The sequence below is a fragment of the Epinephelus moara genome, chromosome 8 (assembly GCF_006386435.1).
Source record: "Epinephelus moara isolate mb chromosome 8, YSFRI_EMoa_1.0, whole genome shotgun sequence".
NCBI classification, from domain to species: domain Eukaryota; kingdom Metazoa; phylum Chordata; class Actinopteri; order Perciformes; family Serranidae; genus Epinephelus; species Epinephelus moara.
Genome location: NC_065513.1, coordinates 30,862,067 through 30,879,367, shown reverse-complemented (window position 1 = coordinate 30,879,367; position 17,301 = coordinate 30,862,067). Strand labels below are relative to the sequence as shown.

At 42.0% G+C, this 17,301-nt stretch overlaps 2 protein-coding genes across 4 annotated transcripts in view; one reads left to right on the top strand and one right to left on the bottom strand.

Moving 5' to 3' along the window:
* Positions 1-157: 157 nt before the first annotated feature.
* On the top strand, positions 158-14,156 carry fahd2a (fumarylacetoacetate hydrolase domain containing 2A). 3 transcript variants are annotated; one of them, XM_050050493.1, is made up of 8 exons: positions 158-229; positions 1,504-1,772; positions 2,328-2,544; positions 7,928-7,987; positions 8,084-8,246; positions 10,142-10,250; positions 12,116-12,203; positions 14,035-14,156. In XM_050050493.1, the coding sequence occupies exons 2-8, from the start codon at positions 1,504-1,506 to the stop codon at positions 14,095-14,097; spliced, it is 969 nt and encodes a 322-aa protein (XP_049906450.1). In that variant the 5' UTR covers positions 158-229; the 3' UTR covers positions 14,098-14,156. The 3 variants fall into 3 exon arrangements, with proteins under 3 accessions (XP_049906450.1, XP_049906451.1, XP_049906452.1); XM_050050494.1 differs by lacking the exon at positions 158-229 and adding an exon at positions 232-371; XM_050050495.1 differs by lacking the exon at positions 158-229 and adding an exon at positions 260-463.
* A 140-nt stretch (positions 14,157-14,296) lies between these two features.
* Positions 14,297-17,301, bottom strand: part of gpat2 (glycerol-3-phosphate acyltransferase 2, mitochondrial) — a 198,776-nt gene continuing 195,771 nt past the window's right edge. Inside the window, exon 25 of the mRNA XM_050050490.1 lies at positions 14,297-17,244. Coding sequence (XP_049906447.1) covers positions 17,128-17,244 — 117 coding nt within the window. The 3' untranslated portion in view covers positions 14,297-17,127. The remainder of the gene's footprint in view (positions 17,245-17,301) is intronic.

Here is a 17,301-nt window from a genome sequence, read left to right as displayed (position 1 = left end):
GGGAGTTGTAGTTTCCAGAGCTAATTCAACAAACGCGAAAATTAGAATTTAGATAATTATATGACCAATATAACAATACTTTATGACACGATTTAAAGACAATAATTGCTACACTCATCGCTAGTTTTCGTCGCTAACTTCATCTCTCTTTTGACAGGACTGACCTCAAGAACTACAAACACTAACCGGAAGTAGTTAAAAGCGGCGTTTTCTGAGCAGAGCCGAAGAGGTGAGTATGAACCACAGACAGTACAAAGGGCAGAGTAGAAGTAGCAGGTTATACAGTAGCAGGCAACAGTGTCAAAGTCCTCTGCAAATGTGATTTTGCCGTGGTTAAAAATCACACTGCAGAGCTTCAGCTGGAGCTGCAGGTAGGCAGAAGTTAACCCGCTGCTGCTGCAGCTGTGTTCATGCTTTTACTGTCGTGGGTATGATTTACAGCGCTATTATCAAGAGATAGCAGGTAATGATCAATGTGCAGTGTGGCAGACGTGCTAATATGATTTGTATCTGACCTAATGGCAGCCTCCTCTTGACAGACTAGTCTGGGTGCAGAGTCCAGCTCAGAGTTTAAAACTTTTCCTTCAGCAGTAGAAGTCAGAAAAGTTAGGTACATTTCTGAAATTTTAACAGACACGTATTTGTTTCAGTAGGTTTTGTTTCAACATTGTGGGTCACACATATGAATCAGGGGGTTGAGGGTCCTCCCATAGGAAAATTTTAGCACCAAACACTTAATTTCCTACAGTTTGGTGAATTGTCATGCACCCATTTGTGCCTTTTCTGCATCAGTTTACAGTGGAACTGTCTCTACTTTAATCAAAATGAAAGTCCTCTGCTACATCTATGTTTCTAGTGGTGGGAAAAGATGCATGTTTTAAATACTGAGAGAGGAACGTGTCCCCTGCGTCGCCCCAAAATCTAAACCTATGAGAGTTTTCAGCTGCCTCTGTCCAGTGTGGTGTGTAAAGACAAGGAAAGGTCAATAATTTCACAGCAGGTCCAGAGTTCAAATGATTAGTCAGCAAATCCATCAGTTGACTGATTTGTGACCAGTGATATTATCTGATAATCACTAATTTATCAAACAAAAATGCAAAACTCTCTCTGGTTGCAGCGTCTTAGATGTGAGGTTTTGCTGCTTTGCTATTTTTAAAATACATTTCTAAATTTATTTGTGTTCTGGAAACTGTATTGGTCACGTTTCAATGTTTTTCATGTGTAACAGATTAAAAATGAATTGATTTACTGAAAAAAATAGAGTAATTAAAGGAGGTTTTGATTTGTGCAGTGGTGCTGCACTCTATTTAGATTTTGTCTCTCAACATGTGAAGGCTCAGGTGTGACGTGATGACAGTAAGACAAAAACAATGAGGATGATAATCTATTTAAGTCTGTCAGACACCCTCTGAGAAATAAATCTAATTTGCTGCTTGTTTGATTTCTGTTGTCTCTGCTCATCTGCTCTCCTCTCCTCTCTTTCCTTTCCTGTGTCCTCGACAGATGAGACTTCCTCTTCGCTCCTGCATCTTTAGGAGTTTACTCTCTCAAAGGAGACACACGACGAACCCACAGAATCGAGGCCTGAGTGGTGCAGCGATGCGTCTGGTGCAGTTTCATCGCCATGGTGATGCAGGAGGCATCAGAGTGGGAGTGGAGCAAGGTGACGGAGGGCACGGCGTGGTGGATCTGAAGGCGTTTGACCCCTCCATGCCCTCGACGATGAGAGAGCTGCTGGAGCTGGGAGACAAGGGTCTGGAGTGTGCACAGAGGTGACAAACACATTCATCATCCCATTGTTATTGTGCATTAGCTCCAAAATCACTGTCCTCTTTGTCCTCAGTCATCATCTTTGTTAATTATGCTTTAATTCTTCCTCAATCATCGTCTTCTCCTCCTCAACACCATCTTCTTACATCATTATGTTTTCCTGACTGTAATCTCCTGAATCAACAAACTTCTTGTTTAATCATTTTCAAACTTCATCTTCTCTTCTTAAATCATCGCCATGTTTATAAATCAGCAACCTTTTCTTGTTTAATCATAAGTCACACTCATCATAAAACACAGATGGGAAATCAAGATCTATCCTCCTCATTTAAACTGTCTCTTCTCAAATCATCATCTCTTTCCTTAATTAACAAAATCCTCTTGATGAAAATCTTCCTCCTAAATCATTAAAAACATCTTTGTGGGGAAACAGCATCTTCTTAAATTTATTTCTGAAATTAGCATCTTTTAACAACTTTATCTTCCTCATCATCATCATCTTCTTCCTCTGTCTGTCTTCCTTGCTAACTCCTCATCATCCTCCTCCTCTTCCTCAGAGCCTTGTCGTCCGGTCAGTGTGTGGTGGAGCGATCAGACATCCAGCTGCTGTCTCCTGTGTTGGCCCCAGAGAAGGTGGTGTGTGTGGGCATGAACTACCGCGACCACTGCCTGGAGCAGAACGCCCCGATCCCCAAAGAGCCCATCATCTTCAGCAAATTCCCCAGCGCCATCACCGGCCCGTACGATGACATCGTCCTGCCCTCAGAGAGTCAGGTAACTTTATCTATATGTCACTATCCGAACAAGAGGTGACAGAGTGTTTTACAGGGAGAAAAAACGTGGATTGATTTGGTTTCTCTGAGACATTGTGGGAGGTTGTTAAGGGGACCTTTAGTTTTCTGTCTCTGCTCTGAAGATCTGAGGCTCCACCTGGTGGCCAGAGGAGGGCATTACATCTAATGTGGTGCCCTCTGTGTCAAGAGTACAATTTTAAAATGAATCCTACAAGTGTCAGGGAGTCAGTGGAAAGAAGCTAAACCTCAGATCAGACCGTATCTCACCCCTAACTGTCTCGGACACGTCTTAATGCAATCATTCTTTCAACCTTTCATCCTACTGTCTCCAAAGTTGGTCCCTCACCACAAAGGAATCCATTGACCCTGTAGTAAAACTATACAACAGATCCACGGAAACCCTCTCCCGCGGAGTCACCTCTGCATCCTGACTTTTAAGAACTACATGAATAACCCAGCCAAGATCCAAAACAATAACTCCCCTCCTACACTTACTCCTTAATCAATTTCCATTACACTCATTCCAGCACTGCCTCACACAAACAATTACAGTCAGACATCATTTTTTCACACTTACACTAAAATCTGCAACAAGATTCTGTATTATGGAGCAGTAACCTCTATTACACACTTCAAACAGGCATACAAACAGTATTAAATGGAAGGACACGCTGATTCAAATCTCATACACCATCTTGCTCATTTACCTAAAAGGGTAACACCACCGAAATGATTTCCATGGCTGAGAAAAGTTCGACCAGTATTTGTGAACATGAGCTGCACTCTGTCAAAACCAGACACCAGAGAAGTCTCAAAATTGTGATGTCATAGAGTATTAAGTCTAAAGCTACTCCATAGACAATGAATGGGAGACTGATTTTGTGGACCCACATAATGTTTTTCTTTTTATACTCAAATGAGCTTTATTCTGCTGTAGTGGGCTCAGTTCTGAAACACAAAATGAACCCATATACTCAGAACACTCCCATCTTTACCAGTGTGTTGTCTATGGAGCAGCTCCAGACTTTATACCCTGTGACATCACTAATTTGAGTTTTAGCACTCTAGTTCTTGGATTTGGGAGAGTTGTCCATGTTTACTAGTATGTTTGGACTGTCTTAGAACTGACTTAAGACAGCATGGTGGTGCAGTGGTTAGCATTGTTGTCTCACAGCAAGAGGGTTCCTGGTTTGAGCCCGGGACTTTGCGTGTTCTCTCCGTTTTCTTCGGGTACTCCAGCTTCCTCCCACAGTCCAAAGATATGCAGGTTAATTTGTGACTCTAAATTGTTCGTGAGTGTGAATGGTTGTCTGGTGACCTGACCAGAGTGTACTGGAGAGTGTAATGTCAGCTGGGATAGGCTCCAGCCCCCCCGTGACCCCTAACAGGAAAAGCGGTTATGGAAAATGACTGAATGTCTTAGATCATCGGAATAACATTTACGAATTTTAAAAATGGGCGTAATTCCCTTTTAAGTCCTCTCCTTTGTAATGTCTCTGTAGCTGTTTATGTTTTGTGGTTGTCTTGTCTCTGTTGGTTGTTTTCAGTTTGTGTTGTGATGTGGTTTTGTTTTTATGTGCTGCAAAATGACCTACCTATGACACCAATGTTTAGCATTAGAGGAGTGTAGTTTTTGGTTAGTCCTGTAGGTTGTAAATGTTACTATATTTTACATGCACGTTATTTTTCAACTCTAGACTGCGTATCAGTGAACATATTTTAAAATACAATTTGCATCAAGTCTGGGCCCCTATTCTCAAGGTTTAGATCGCCTATCAGGGTGTCCCATTCATAGACTGTCCTATTTCACATCTCCATTATTTCTCATGACTTGTGCAACCTGCTGAAAACCGTCGGAAAAGATTCTCAGTCATCCAGGTCATGGTAGTCATACGTGCGTAGGCAACTGGACTTGCTTGTGTTTCTTGAAGATGTTTTGCCTCTCATCCAAGAGGCCATCGTTAAACAGAGGAGGTGGCCTACGACACCACATATCACCCACCTACAATGCCATCTCGGGATCCCTCCCCAGACAACTTAACATCCAGTCACACCTGGATCCATCTAACCCTAACGACACACAACGGGTTGGTGGGTAAATGATGTGTGACCTTAATGACTCTGTAAGGGTTCACACCCACGCTGAGTTTAAAGCCTGTGACTCCACACCAGTCTGTTAGAACTGAAGAGGCCTCTTGGATGAGAGACGAAATGTCCTCAAGAAACTTAAGCAAGTCCAGTTGCCTACCATAGAGCACTTATGATTGCTGAAAACTGTAACACACCCAATGTTACTTTTAATTCCTTCCCCGTATAAATAAATGAAATGAAATAAAAGCATGAATTACTTTCTTCAAATATTATGGTTAAAGTTGGCATCTAAGTTTCGCAGTGTTCCTCAGTAAGAAGAGATTTTACACTGAGCTGAAAATGTAGTTTGGGCTCAAAGGCAACCCCAGGACTTTTCACACTGAGTGTAACATTTGAAAAAGCGAGTGAATTAAATTTGAGTAATTGTGCGTAACAGTGTGTGGGCAAATGGAAATAATTAGTTTTGTTACCAGGAGAGATTTGAGCCGGAGAAAAAACAACAACACCTAATTAAGCTGAGATTTTAGTACTTAGTATACAAGTGAAAACTATCCACAGGAGGAGCTGAGCACGTCTCTCGAGCATTCCAAGACAAGTGGAATTATTTCATTTAAGAAACTTCCTGAAACAAGTTAATTTGCACCATAATTAAATCCAGTCACTTCAGTCCTACTTGAAGATTTGTTTGTGTAAGATCTTTTTTTCTAGTATATTGCAGAAAGAAATGAATGCAACAATAAATGTTATCATCTCTTCATGGTTTGCTGATATTAAAGAGAACGACTGCTGCGCTGTTCCCCACTTTGATACTATATATTAATCATACACAGTGTGTAGGTAATGAAGAGAAAATCAACACACTTTACTGCTTATGCTGACGGGAAATGATACAGTACGCATGGTGCCGTGGTTAAACTTAACTACTTCAATACTCTATGTTCCAACATTTGCAATATATTTAAATTTTGTGAAGGTGTGAGCAGTGCCTCTGTTTTCTCTGTGCATTGCATCAACAGCACACTCAAACACTGAGCTTTTTTAAATGCATACTGACTGCTTTGAGTATACTAAATTTAATTTTGTGAAGACACTACAGACAAAAACGGGACACGTAAAATGTCTGTGTCACTGTACTGAGCAAATCGTTGATTGGACGTGTCAGAATTTTCTTCAACTCAACAGAGATAAGACCGACAGAATTGTCTTTGGGCCATGGAAAGAAAGACAGAGTGTCACCTCACATCTTGAGGCATCCTGTCTTATAACTAAGGGTGTTTGCACATATAGTCCTTTTAAAACAAACCAAACTCAGTCAACTTAGGGTGTTTTCACACTTGGTCCTTTTCAGCCCTCTAAGTGGACTCAGAGCTGTGACTCAGCATTTTTTGCGCATATGTGAACACTCCAAGAGAACTCAGACCCCTCTGAAGCAAACTGTGCTCAGATCACCTCAGGAGGTGGTCTGACTTCGGTTTGCTTCAAGTCCTAAGTGCGGTTCACCTAACTTGTGCTTTGTGAATGCAAAGTTCTCCAGGTTCTCTTTGCTCTTTGCCATTGTATTTAACCCTCAAGATCACATTCTATTACACTGGGACGCCTGAAAAACAGACGAAACCAACAGAAATGGGACTTTTTGTGTTCAAGTTGTCAGTTCATTTGAAATTTTGAAATTTCTTCAGCTTTGATGTGGCCTCAGTCCTCTTTTTGTTCACACTATAGCTTATATAGTTTTGTTTTCACTTTGATGTGGCACTGCAGCGTGGTTATGAAGCTTCTTGCTTTCGTATTTCTGTGCTCCATTTGATGTATTCTACATGCCACATCTGGAGATGTGCAGTATCTTCTGTGGACCAGACTACTCCTCATCCTACGTCCTTGCAAGCGTACAGGCTGCCATGGTTTCGTCTGTTTTTTCAAGCGTCCCAGTGCAACAGCATGTGATCTAGAGCAGTGTTTCCAAAAAGGTCCAGCCACAAGTCCAGATTTCTCCTTAGTCATTAGTTCAAGGTCCACACAGTTTATTATATTCAGCATCATACTTGGTTCAAGGTCCACACAGTTTATTATATTCAGCATCATACTTGCGTTTGGCCATGTTATTGAAGTAGTTTAGCTTTCAGTTAATCACTCTCTATAGCAGGAAACGGCACTTCAAAATAAAAGCTTTGTGCTGGAAATTTACTGTACTTAAATATAAAGTGTGTTTTTTTACAAACTTGACACGTTTGCAAATCACTTGCAACCCACTTTTGGACTGTGACCCACCAGTTGGGAACCACTGATCTAAGGGGCTAAATACAATGGCAAAGAGCAAAGTGAACCTGGAGCACTTTGTGTTCACAAGATGCAGGTTAAGTGAACCACACCGCGAACTTGAAGCGACCCAAGTTCGGTTTGCTTCAGAGGGGTCTGAGTTCTCTTGGAGTGCTCACATATGTGCAAAAAATGCTGAAACAAAAACAATGCTGCCAAGTATGAAAACACCCCAAGAGTGACACAATAAAACCTTGGTGTTATCCTGGACTCAGATTTAAATTTCCACAGCCACATCAAATCCATCAGCTGCCTACCACTATTTAAAAAACATTGCTAGAGAATAACGTCAAAGCAAGACCTTGAGAGGCTCACCCATGGCTTTATTTCCAGTAGATTAGATTGCTGCGATGCTCTGTTTGTAGGACTTTCAAAACAAGCTGTTTGTCAACTTCAGCATATTCAGAACACTGCTGCTCGGGTCCTGACAAAAACTAGGACATATGACCACATTACTCCAGTCTTAAAATCCTTACACTGGTTATCTGTCACTCAGAGAACTGATTTCAAAATCCTGCTGCTTGTGTATAAATCACTCTGTGGCTCAGAGCCCAAATACATCTCTGACATACTTGTGACACATGAACCTTCTTGGACCCTGAAGATATCTGGGATTGGCCTACTGACCTTACCAAGAGTCAGATCAAAACACGGTGAAGCAGCATTTTGTTATCATGCAGCACAAATGATGATGTAAGAGAAGCCCCGACTCTGACCACTTTAAGTCAAAGCTGAAAACGTTTCTTTTTTACACTGCCTGCTCCACCCTGTAGTGACTGAAAACTGTATCCTTTATTATGTTGTATCTTTTATTGCTCTGTGCACTGTGAATTGCCCTGGTGTATGAAATGTGCTGTACATATAAAGCTGCCTCACCTTGCCAAAAACCTGCTTGGAGTTGGTGAGTACTTTATAATCAGGACACTGTTGTATGTCCTTGATCTCTTGTCTGACTGCAGGAGGTGGACTGGGAGGTGGAGCTGGCCTTTGTGATTGGACGAAGAGGAAAACACATCAAGGTGAGCGTTATGACATCACCTCTGATGACACTTTGATGCTCTGCTGAGGAAGCAACTGTTCTGACTCCATTTCTACTTCCTCTTCTCGTGGATAAGGAGGAAGACGCTCTCTCCTATGTGGCCGGGTTCACCGTGGCCAATGACGTCAGCGCACGTGACTGGCAGATGAAGCGCAACGGGAAGCAGTGGCTGCTGGGAAAAACGTTTGACAGCTTCTGTCCTCTCGGCCCTGCCTTAGTGACCACGGACGCTGTGAAAGGTGAGAGGGAAGGAGAAACCACAGCAGGGAGAGCGAGGCAGACAGAGCTGGGCTTGGCTTGCACGGGCTCGGGCTGAATTTTTTGGGCCCGATCTAAGCTCTAATCCGGGGCCGGGTCGCAGGGGTTGCAGGCCTTGCAAAGCACCCCAACCAATAGAATGCCAGATTTACTGTTGACCAATGAAATGATCCCTGCCTCCTTGTGGGCATGCTCGCTTTAGTATTAGCTAAACCTAAACTAAAGCTAACTAAAGCGAGCGCGCCCACAAGGAGGCAGGGATCATTTCATTGGTCAACAGTAAATCTGGCATTCTATTGGTTGGGGGATTTTGACAGGGTTGTTACACAAAAAAATCCAAGCGCAGGGCAGAAATCTGAGAGCAGAAATTCCGCGAGCGCACAGAAACAGTTTGAGCGTGAGGAGAAAAGCCGAAGCTCGAGCAGGAAAACTGTGCAAGCAACATGGTATCTGAGTGCGAGCACACAGTTTGAGCAGAAACAGATTAGATCCAAGCGCAAGCAGAGGCTTTTTGAGTGCGAGGGCAGGGTTTTTGAACGTGAAATCAATAAATAATGCTCTCAAACTGATAGACCACTCTCTTGAATAAAGATAGGGATAAAGCTCCATACTCAACTGACCCCTTTTGACACAAAGGAGCAGCGGCTCTACTCCGACCTCCCTCTTGATTCTCCTCTGAGAATCGCTACCTTAACGTGGTGGAGGGGTTTGCGTGTCCCTGTGAACCTGACGGCTGTGTTGTCTGGGGAAATATCCCCCACTAGGGTCTCGCAAGGCAAAGTGGTCCCAGGGGAGGGACCAGACTGAGAGCGAGTCAAGAAGACCGTGATGAAATGGACTTTTCGGAACGTGAGCACCTCGCCCAGTATGGAGATAAAAAATACTAACAGCCACTTTTAGTTCCTGCAGTGTTCACCAAATGAAATCTAAGACTTTTTAAGACCTTTTTATACCACAAAGAACCGGAGGTTTAAGTATAATAAAATGTTTATAATCAACATTTATACCACATTTCTCAGTACTTTCCAGCCAAATATAACAGTGGACCTCATTCACCAATAGCTTCCTGAATTTTTGTTAAATTTGTTCTTAAGGAAGGTTTTAAGAAATGTCTACATCAGATTCATGATGTGTTTTTAAACTGCAGAAGTGTTCTTACCTGTGTGCTTTTAATGATGAATCCCATTGTCTTCATGAATTGAAATCTCATGTGAGATGATCTTAATCAGTACAGGTAAACACCCTGTAAATCCTTATAAAAGGACATGAGACTGCAGGGATGTATGCACACACAGAAACTGAAAAGAAAAGGTGAGATAATTTGATCCAGAATGCGTTGACAAAAGTCGAAAGAGGGTGGAGCACGGGAAACAAACTAATAATTCTGAAGTGGAGGTGCTTCTGCAGGAAGTAAACACCAAACAAGCTCTTATATTCAGTGGCATCGGTAGTGGATATAAAACTACACAGAACACAATGAATGGGATGTTAAAACTTGTTCAGTGAATGTGGAGAAGTATTAAAAAACAAAAAGGTTCGCTCTCAAGTGTGAGGCCAAAGAAAATTTGCAGAACACAGAAGAGAGACACTGACCACTGGAGGGAGACATGTTGTCTTCACCACTCTGCAAAGAGATTTGCACGGTCCTGGAAGATGTGTTCCTTCGTCTCGACACAATCTGAAGCATCTAACAGCAGCAGCAGCAGTGAACATAGATATATGCAACTAGACTTAGAGTGCTGAAATATGCCTTTAAATAGTGTGATCAATCACCAATGATTAGATGGCATGGTTCCTAATGAACAAAATTGATGTGAATCAAAGTGCTAGTGTTTATTTTAAGTATATATTATTAAGGTGGCGTTTTTCTCTCCAGATCCTCACAACCTCAGCGTCCGCTGCCTGGTTAATGGAGACACAGTCCAGAACAGCAACACTGATCAGATGATCTTCAAGACGGAGGCGCTGGTTGCCTGGGTTTCAAAGTAAGTCCACTCTCACCCCAAATTAGCTCTGGTTCTTGAACTGCTTCCGTTCATGGTTGCTGGAACGTTGGTGCTGTCACATGAACACGCCCACGTTTCCACCAGTTTTGTGTGGAGCCATTGTAATAGAGGATGTGTCATCAGTGGAGAGTGTCGCACAACGGAAGTAAACAAGTGGCATAATCACAGATTACATTTGATTATCTGCAAGCTTTTGTTCTGTCCGGACAGGTATTTGATTTTACCCAAAACAAGCACAGACCAGTTGTTAATGAGACCACTGCACGCTCTTTTATGATTTCTCTCTCGACTTCTCCACTGTTGCCTTCTACATCCTCTGTCCAACCTGTAGAATATGGGTTTCTCAAAGTCAAGGATCCTGCAGAGGCATGGCAAGAGTCCATCCTAGCATTCGATGAACACACTTTGAAACAGACTAACAAGTGTCCTCAGGTGTGCGTCATTAACCCTCAGCAGACTGAGGGGGTGTCAGGGTACTGTGATAATTTTGGCACTCTCTAATGTTGTACAATTTGAACAAATGTAACAGTATTTTCAGAGTCATGTTACTTTTAGGGAGAATATATTTCTGCCTTGCATTTAAAAAATAAACAGGTAGGCTAAATGAAACTTTTGTGGCACTTAGTACTCCGTCACTGCTGTAAATGATTAATTTATATATCTTAATCAAGGTATTTTAAAAATCTCATTATTTGGAAGTGGACACATTGGAAAGTGTAACTTATGAGGTTTCTGTCAGTATTTCTTTCATGGTTGTATAATAAAATCTCCTGAAGGTATTAATCCAAATAAATGACATATTTATCTAAATCCTGCCGAGTTCCGCTGGCACAGGATCCAATGAAGACGCCTCGCCTTCACTTCCATCCTTGGAATTTCTCTGAAAGGAGGACTCAGTCCTTCGTGAAACTCAGAAGGATCCTTGACATTGGAACAGTCCTTCGGCGGGGGTCTATGACGAAGCATCCTTCAAATTTGGCTGTTTGAGGATCCTTCCTTGACTTTGAGAAACACCCTCTGTCCTTGGTAGAATTTGAAGGATCCTTGATATTGGAACCGTCCTTAGGCGGGATTTGATGACGTAGCCTCCTTGAAATTCAGCCATTTAAGGATCCTTCCTTGACTTTGAGAAACACCCTATGACACGCACTGGTGTCGTCACGGTTCGCGCTTCAGATCAAGGAAAACCTGCTATTTTATGGTTCCAGCTGGGAACCAACTTTTCAGGTTCTGGACCAATTTATTGTTGGTTAAAAACCGGAATAGATCTGATGGAAAAGGGGCTTCTGTGCACTGATGGTGTCTTTTTGTGTGTTTCAACTTTCCACAGATTTGCATAATAAACTTTTCTGCCTCAGTAACCGGAGCTGAGAGTGCAGAGTTTCCATTTAAGAAATTATGATAATCATGTCAGAAACGAATAAAAAAAAATAAAAAAAAGGAGCGCTGTGTGAGCAAATGGCCTCCGTTCTTTATGGACTCGAAACTGAAATTACATGCTTCAACTAAGGCTTATCAGCCACGGCAGGCACCCTTTTGCCTCGAGGCACCCTGACCAACTGGAGCATTCTCTGATCTGATCTGAGATTCTTGGACAGAAAAGCCTCTCCCTTCCTCGCCTGATTTCCTGGTGACACTGCTTGTGTCATTGTGTCATAACAGCAGCCCACGTCACCTTTCATAGGATCTGCGTATACATGAGGATACTTTGGGGACGTTATACTTTTACATGACCTTGCCTGATTTAAATTTGTTGACCAACTCTACACGCTGCACTCTCCGCAGCCATGGTCCTCCCCGCTCCTGAATGTGAACTTCACTTTGTGTTTTGTTTCTCCTGTCAGGTTTGTGACACTGACTCCAGGAGATGTTTTCCTGACAGGTACTCCTCCAGGCGTGGGTGTGTTCAGAAAGCCACCCGTCTTTCTCAAGGTGAGGTATTTGGGGGAAACTGACAAAGATGAAACAAAAATGAAGAGCTAGTATGCACAAGTTGTTGTGTCTTTCGCTGCGCATCGACTCTAGTTTGACTTTACTCAAAAGAACTTAAAAGGGATCTTTGGTGTTTTTCAACCTTGACTCTATTTTCCTGTGTTTTAGTGTATAAGTGAATAATGGGAACAACAAATTTTGAATCTGGCACAGTACTGAATGACACAGGCTGCAATGTAACAGTAATCAGCAATGGTGCACCATCAATGTGAGTTCACTGAAAGTGCTTTTTTTTGTCACTGACAGGCTCAGATTGTTAATTTAAGCATCTTACAACATTAAGCAGAGGATCCCTACAGAGATAAACGTTTTTTTTAAAGAGTAAGATTCTTTGTGTTAAACCAGAAACAGCCCTGAAACCCTGCGATCAACAAACCCACCAGACTCCATTTAAATAAACAATAATTTAATCATTGTAAAGCACACTACATTTAGGTTATCAGAAGCAAAACAAAACTCACAGAAACCATCTTGGTTTGTCTTTACACTGCTCCAGCAATCACAAACTCAGGTTTGGTTTAAATAAACCCTTAATTCATGCATTTAGATGTGAAAATATGCTGCCTCTAAACACACTAAAATTACTGTTTATTTAAATGGAGTCTGGTGGGTTTGCCAAAAACGATTTCAGGGCTGTTTCTGGTTAAACAGAAAGGATCTTACTCTTAAACAAGAATGTCTATCTCTGTAGGGATCCTTTCCATAATGTTGTCAGACAATAATAATGTAACATAATAATCTGAGCCTGTCAGTGGCAAAAACAAGAACGTTCACTGGAAGTAAACTGATGGTACACAAATGTCTAGAGTGGCCACACTGTGGCTGCAGCCCTCTCTCAATACTGGACCAATTTCAAAAATTGTTGTCTCCATTAGTCACTCAGGGTGCTTTCACACCTGCCCTGTTTGGTTCGGTTCAATCAAACTCAAGTTCTTTTGCTCCCTAAGTGCAGTTTGTCTGGGCAGGTGTGAACACAGCAATCACACTCAGGTGCGCACCGAAACAACTGGACTGAGACCTTCTTGAAGAGGTGGTCTTGGTCCAGTTACAAATGAACTCTGGTGCAGTTCGTTTGTCGTGAGAACATGTTCCGACCTGGATCTGAACCAACTGCAGTCACAGTTGGGTTAAACATGAGCATGTTACAGTCCTGGAGGATTATTAATCTCCTGTACTGCCTTAATATGCACATTCAGCACATCCAATGCATCAAAACATTGTTTTCTAGTTCGAGTGGCGTCTTGATTTCAAACTGTATGGTTTGACTAAAATGAACAATGACAGCAATATAGTCCACGATGAGCAGCGCTAAAATCAACCTGCGTAGTTGTCCCTCCACTGTGACATTAGAAAGTGTCACATTCATCTTGCAAGTGTACTCTTCTTCAATGGTTTGTTTACTTCCTGGATTTTTTCCCGCATGGAAATTCTGACCAATCAAGAGCAGCTTTCTCACACAAGGTATTTGATCTGGTCCACTGGTAAATGCTGCCGTGAGAACACGAACCAACTCTAGGCAATTATGCAACTTTGTAACAAAATGAGTCCCTGATTCAGACCAAAGCAAGACAACTCTAGGTCTGAAAGCTCTGTTGGACACAAAAACATTACACTTTAACGGCTGTATGTAATGTTCTTATTCTGTGGTGCAGAGTTAAAGGGACTTTGTGTAGTCTGTAATATAGTGTTTTCATAGATGGCGAGGGAGTGGTTCAGATTAAAAGGTGTAAAGGTGTATTTTAACTAAGAGTTTTACTGTTTCTTCTTTCAGAAAGGAGACGTGGTGGAGTGCCAGATCGACCAGTTAGGCTCTATAATCAACAAAGTGGTCTAAACTGACGAAAAAACATCAGCTGTTAAATAAACTGCACTTCTGATCGACTGCTTCACACACTGAATTTCCAAAAGATGTCTTTTTTTTGTTTGTGTGTTAAAATGTGCGAAGGTTCCCTGATAAATGTTTTATTTATGATACTACAGTAATTGTGAGGAAGGAAAACATGGTATTTTTACTCCATGAAAACAGTATAATTACATGACTCAACATGCTGTTTGCAGCTTGACCTCGGTTATTTAGTCACTAGCTGTAAAAATACCCCTCTATCAGCAGCCTCCCACTCACGCTACAGAGCACAAACTGTGAACCTCCTGACTTTTTTCAATATGTAAAAATGTTTTCGTCATGATAAATTGTATATAAAACTTTTCGACTAACGTAGAGGATTCAAACAGATTTTCTCTGTAGAAAGTAAGTTTAAGGAGGAATTTAATCAAATAAAAAAATATGCTGTCTTTAAAGTTGTTCCCTCACACTGCCTCGGAGGAAATTCTTCATAATTACGCTGATTCATGTACCTGCTTGATTCATTTTCTTTTTACTGAAATCACTGAAGTTGATATTTTTTTCACTGACAGAAACAGCTTTAGAGAAATTCCCAGACTGAATGGACCCATTTTACATTTTCGCAGTAATGTGATGAGGTGACTTTTTTGTACCTGGAAATTATTTTCGACCATTGAGTCACTTAATAATGAGTGAAATGAATAGATTCAAAATTCAGCGTTACATTCATGTGGCAGATTTTACTCAAAGTGGCTCACACACGCTGCACATGTGGAGGAGTTTAGGGCTGATGGTTTTGCTTGAGGACACCTGGACATGCAAACAGGAGGAGTCGTGGATCAAACCACCAACCCTATAATTTATGACCCGCTCTGCCACCATAACTCCCCTTGATGCATTCACACAGTGAAAGTCTTTTATCTCAAAATGAGTTAAGACATATTCAAAGAAATTCTGTTAATAAGTTCTGCGTTCTCAATCACATACTTTTTACTATCAGCACATACTGCAAATGCCCCTGAAAAGTACGTTCTGTTGCATGGAGTATGCATACAACTGGGGCGTACTACTTTGTTGGAACATCTTAGACCCTCTTGCTTATATATCTGTCACAGTCTGTGGCACGAACTTTGAAGTAAAAAGAAAAAGTATGCAATCTGGAATGCAGCAGATCTTAATGTGACCTTAGAGAGAAAACAAAATGCCATTAGCGAAGCTCACCAGAGACGGAGGTCAACCCGAAAGCACTCTGCTGTTGTTACTTTGCAATGTGTCATTTTAACTTTGGAGTAATAACTGCATACATTGTAGATTCCTCTGTCATAGTTATATTTATTGTTATGTCCTTTTGTTGTTTGTTATTCATTCATTAATTTTCCCTAACTGCTTATCCTGTTGGGGGTCGCTGGGGGCTGGAGCCTATCCCAGCTGACAATGGGCAAGAGGTGGGGTACACCCTGGACAGGTCACCAGGGCTGACATGTAGAGACAGACAACCATTCACGTGCACATTCACACCTACGGCCAATTTAGAGTCACCAATTAACCCGTAGTCTCTGGACTGTGAGTACCTGAAGAAAACCCATGCTGTCACAGGGAGAACACACGGGGAGATCGCTTCCCCACCCCTGGGGTTTGAACCCTGGAATTCCCAGGTTCGAACCAGGAACCCTCTTCCTGTGAGGCCACAATGCTAACCACTGCACCAATGTGCTGCCGTTGTTTGTTATCTTAATGATTAGTTTGTGGCCTCTGTCAGCTGTCAGTGAGCTGTCATCTGCGGCTCAGTCTATGTGACGCGTCTTTTGATGTGCAGAGGATTGTGGGAAAGAACAGCCAGAAAAGCATGCCAACTTGCATACTTCAAAATGTGACTGGATGCAGTTTGACACCCTGGTATTTTTGGCATACTGTGTATCACACACTATGTATTGAGACATATTAAATCTTTTTCTGGCATACTACATAGTATGGTCATAAGGGTATTGGAAGGCACTGTTAGTTTTGCAGTGCGCTGTGTGACAACAGTGAACAGCACACTCAAAATTCACGGATATCTTAATTCATATACTGACAATTTTAAGTAAACCTAATTTTGTGAACACAGAGCCTGCTTAGACTGGTGTGCAGTTTGGATTTAAGACCCAGCTACAGTGAGGCATGTGTGGACAGTATTGAGGCTTCAACACTGGGTGGCAGTAGAGCTTCACGGCCAGTGAGGGCCGATCATCTGCAGCTCTGGTTTGTGACGGAGTTTAAAGGACACAAACAGCCACGCTGACTCTTGACTGTACAAACAGACGGCTCTGAACTCCAAAATATTAATGCCTGCCAGAAGAAAAAGCTGTACGTCCTGTTCAAAGCCAGGCATCGATCTGTCTCTGCGTCTCGGTGTCAAAAGGTCTACATCGAACAGACAGATTCTCCTGAGGTCTGAGTCAGCAAACAAGGATCTACATTCAGGAGGAGAGCAAGAAACAATGATGAGCTGTTTGGAAGAAATTATATTTATAAGAATGAGCACAATATACTGCTGTAAACCATTTGGTAACCAGTCTGTGTACAAAGAGCCTTTTCATCTGGTGTGGGGTTAATAATGAAATAAGGACATTTGTTTATTGTCAGTACGAACGCTGATTAACTGATGAACTTGTGAAGAACGAGAAAAAGCAGAATAAAGCTTTTTGTTACAAACAAAACTTGTGTGTCCTTCATTACAACATAAACATGGTCGAACATGAGCCGCGCCGAGCAGTCCTGACAACTGATTACAGGGACTTCATAATCCTCGTCTCCTGTGGCTTTATGCTAATGCTATTACTAAAGATAAACTTAAAATCAATGTCTCATCACTGAAAAATCAAAATGCAATTAACCTAAAGGCACGAGCGTCCCAGCTCAGCATGCATCTTTTTTAACAGCGAACACAAGCTTCTCTGACACTAACAGAGGATGAGGTCAGACTCTGCGACACAACAAAGCCGTGTCGAGCCCTTGAGTCATGCTGCGAAGTTTAACACATTAATTGTAGAGGTACTGTGAGATGAAGCGGTGCAGCTTCTGCCTGTTTTCTGACAACTGGAACAAAGGGACGACACCCAGGAAGACGCCTCCTTCCCGACGCTCCTCTGAAAGGACCTGAAGCCAACATAAACACAGCACTGTCAGAACGCTCGCAACCACAATGCTTTTTAT

What these genes read in the sequence shown, in the direction of transcription:
- fahd2a (XM_050050493.1), top strand. Translation starts at nt 1,504, where the DNA reads ATGAGACTTCCTCTTCGCTCCTGCATCTTTAGGAGTTTACTCTCTCAA. An exon ending in GAAGAGGAAAACACATCAAG is followed by an intron (nt 7,988 to 8,083) that starts GTGAGCGTTATG and finishes CTCGTGGATAAG; the next exon opens with GAGGAAGACGCTCTCTCCTA. An exon ending in GACCACGGACGCTGTGAAAG is followed by an intron (nt 8,247 to 10,141) that starts GTGAGAGGGAAG and finishes TTTTCTCTCCAG; the next exon opens with ATCCTCACAACCTCAGCGTC.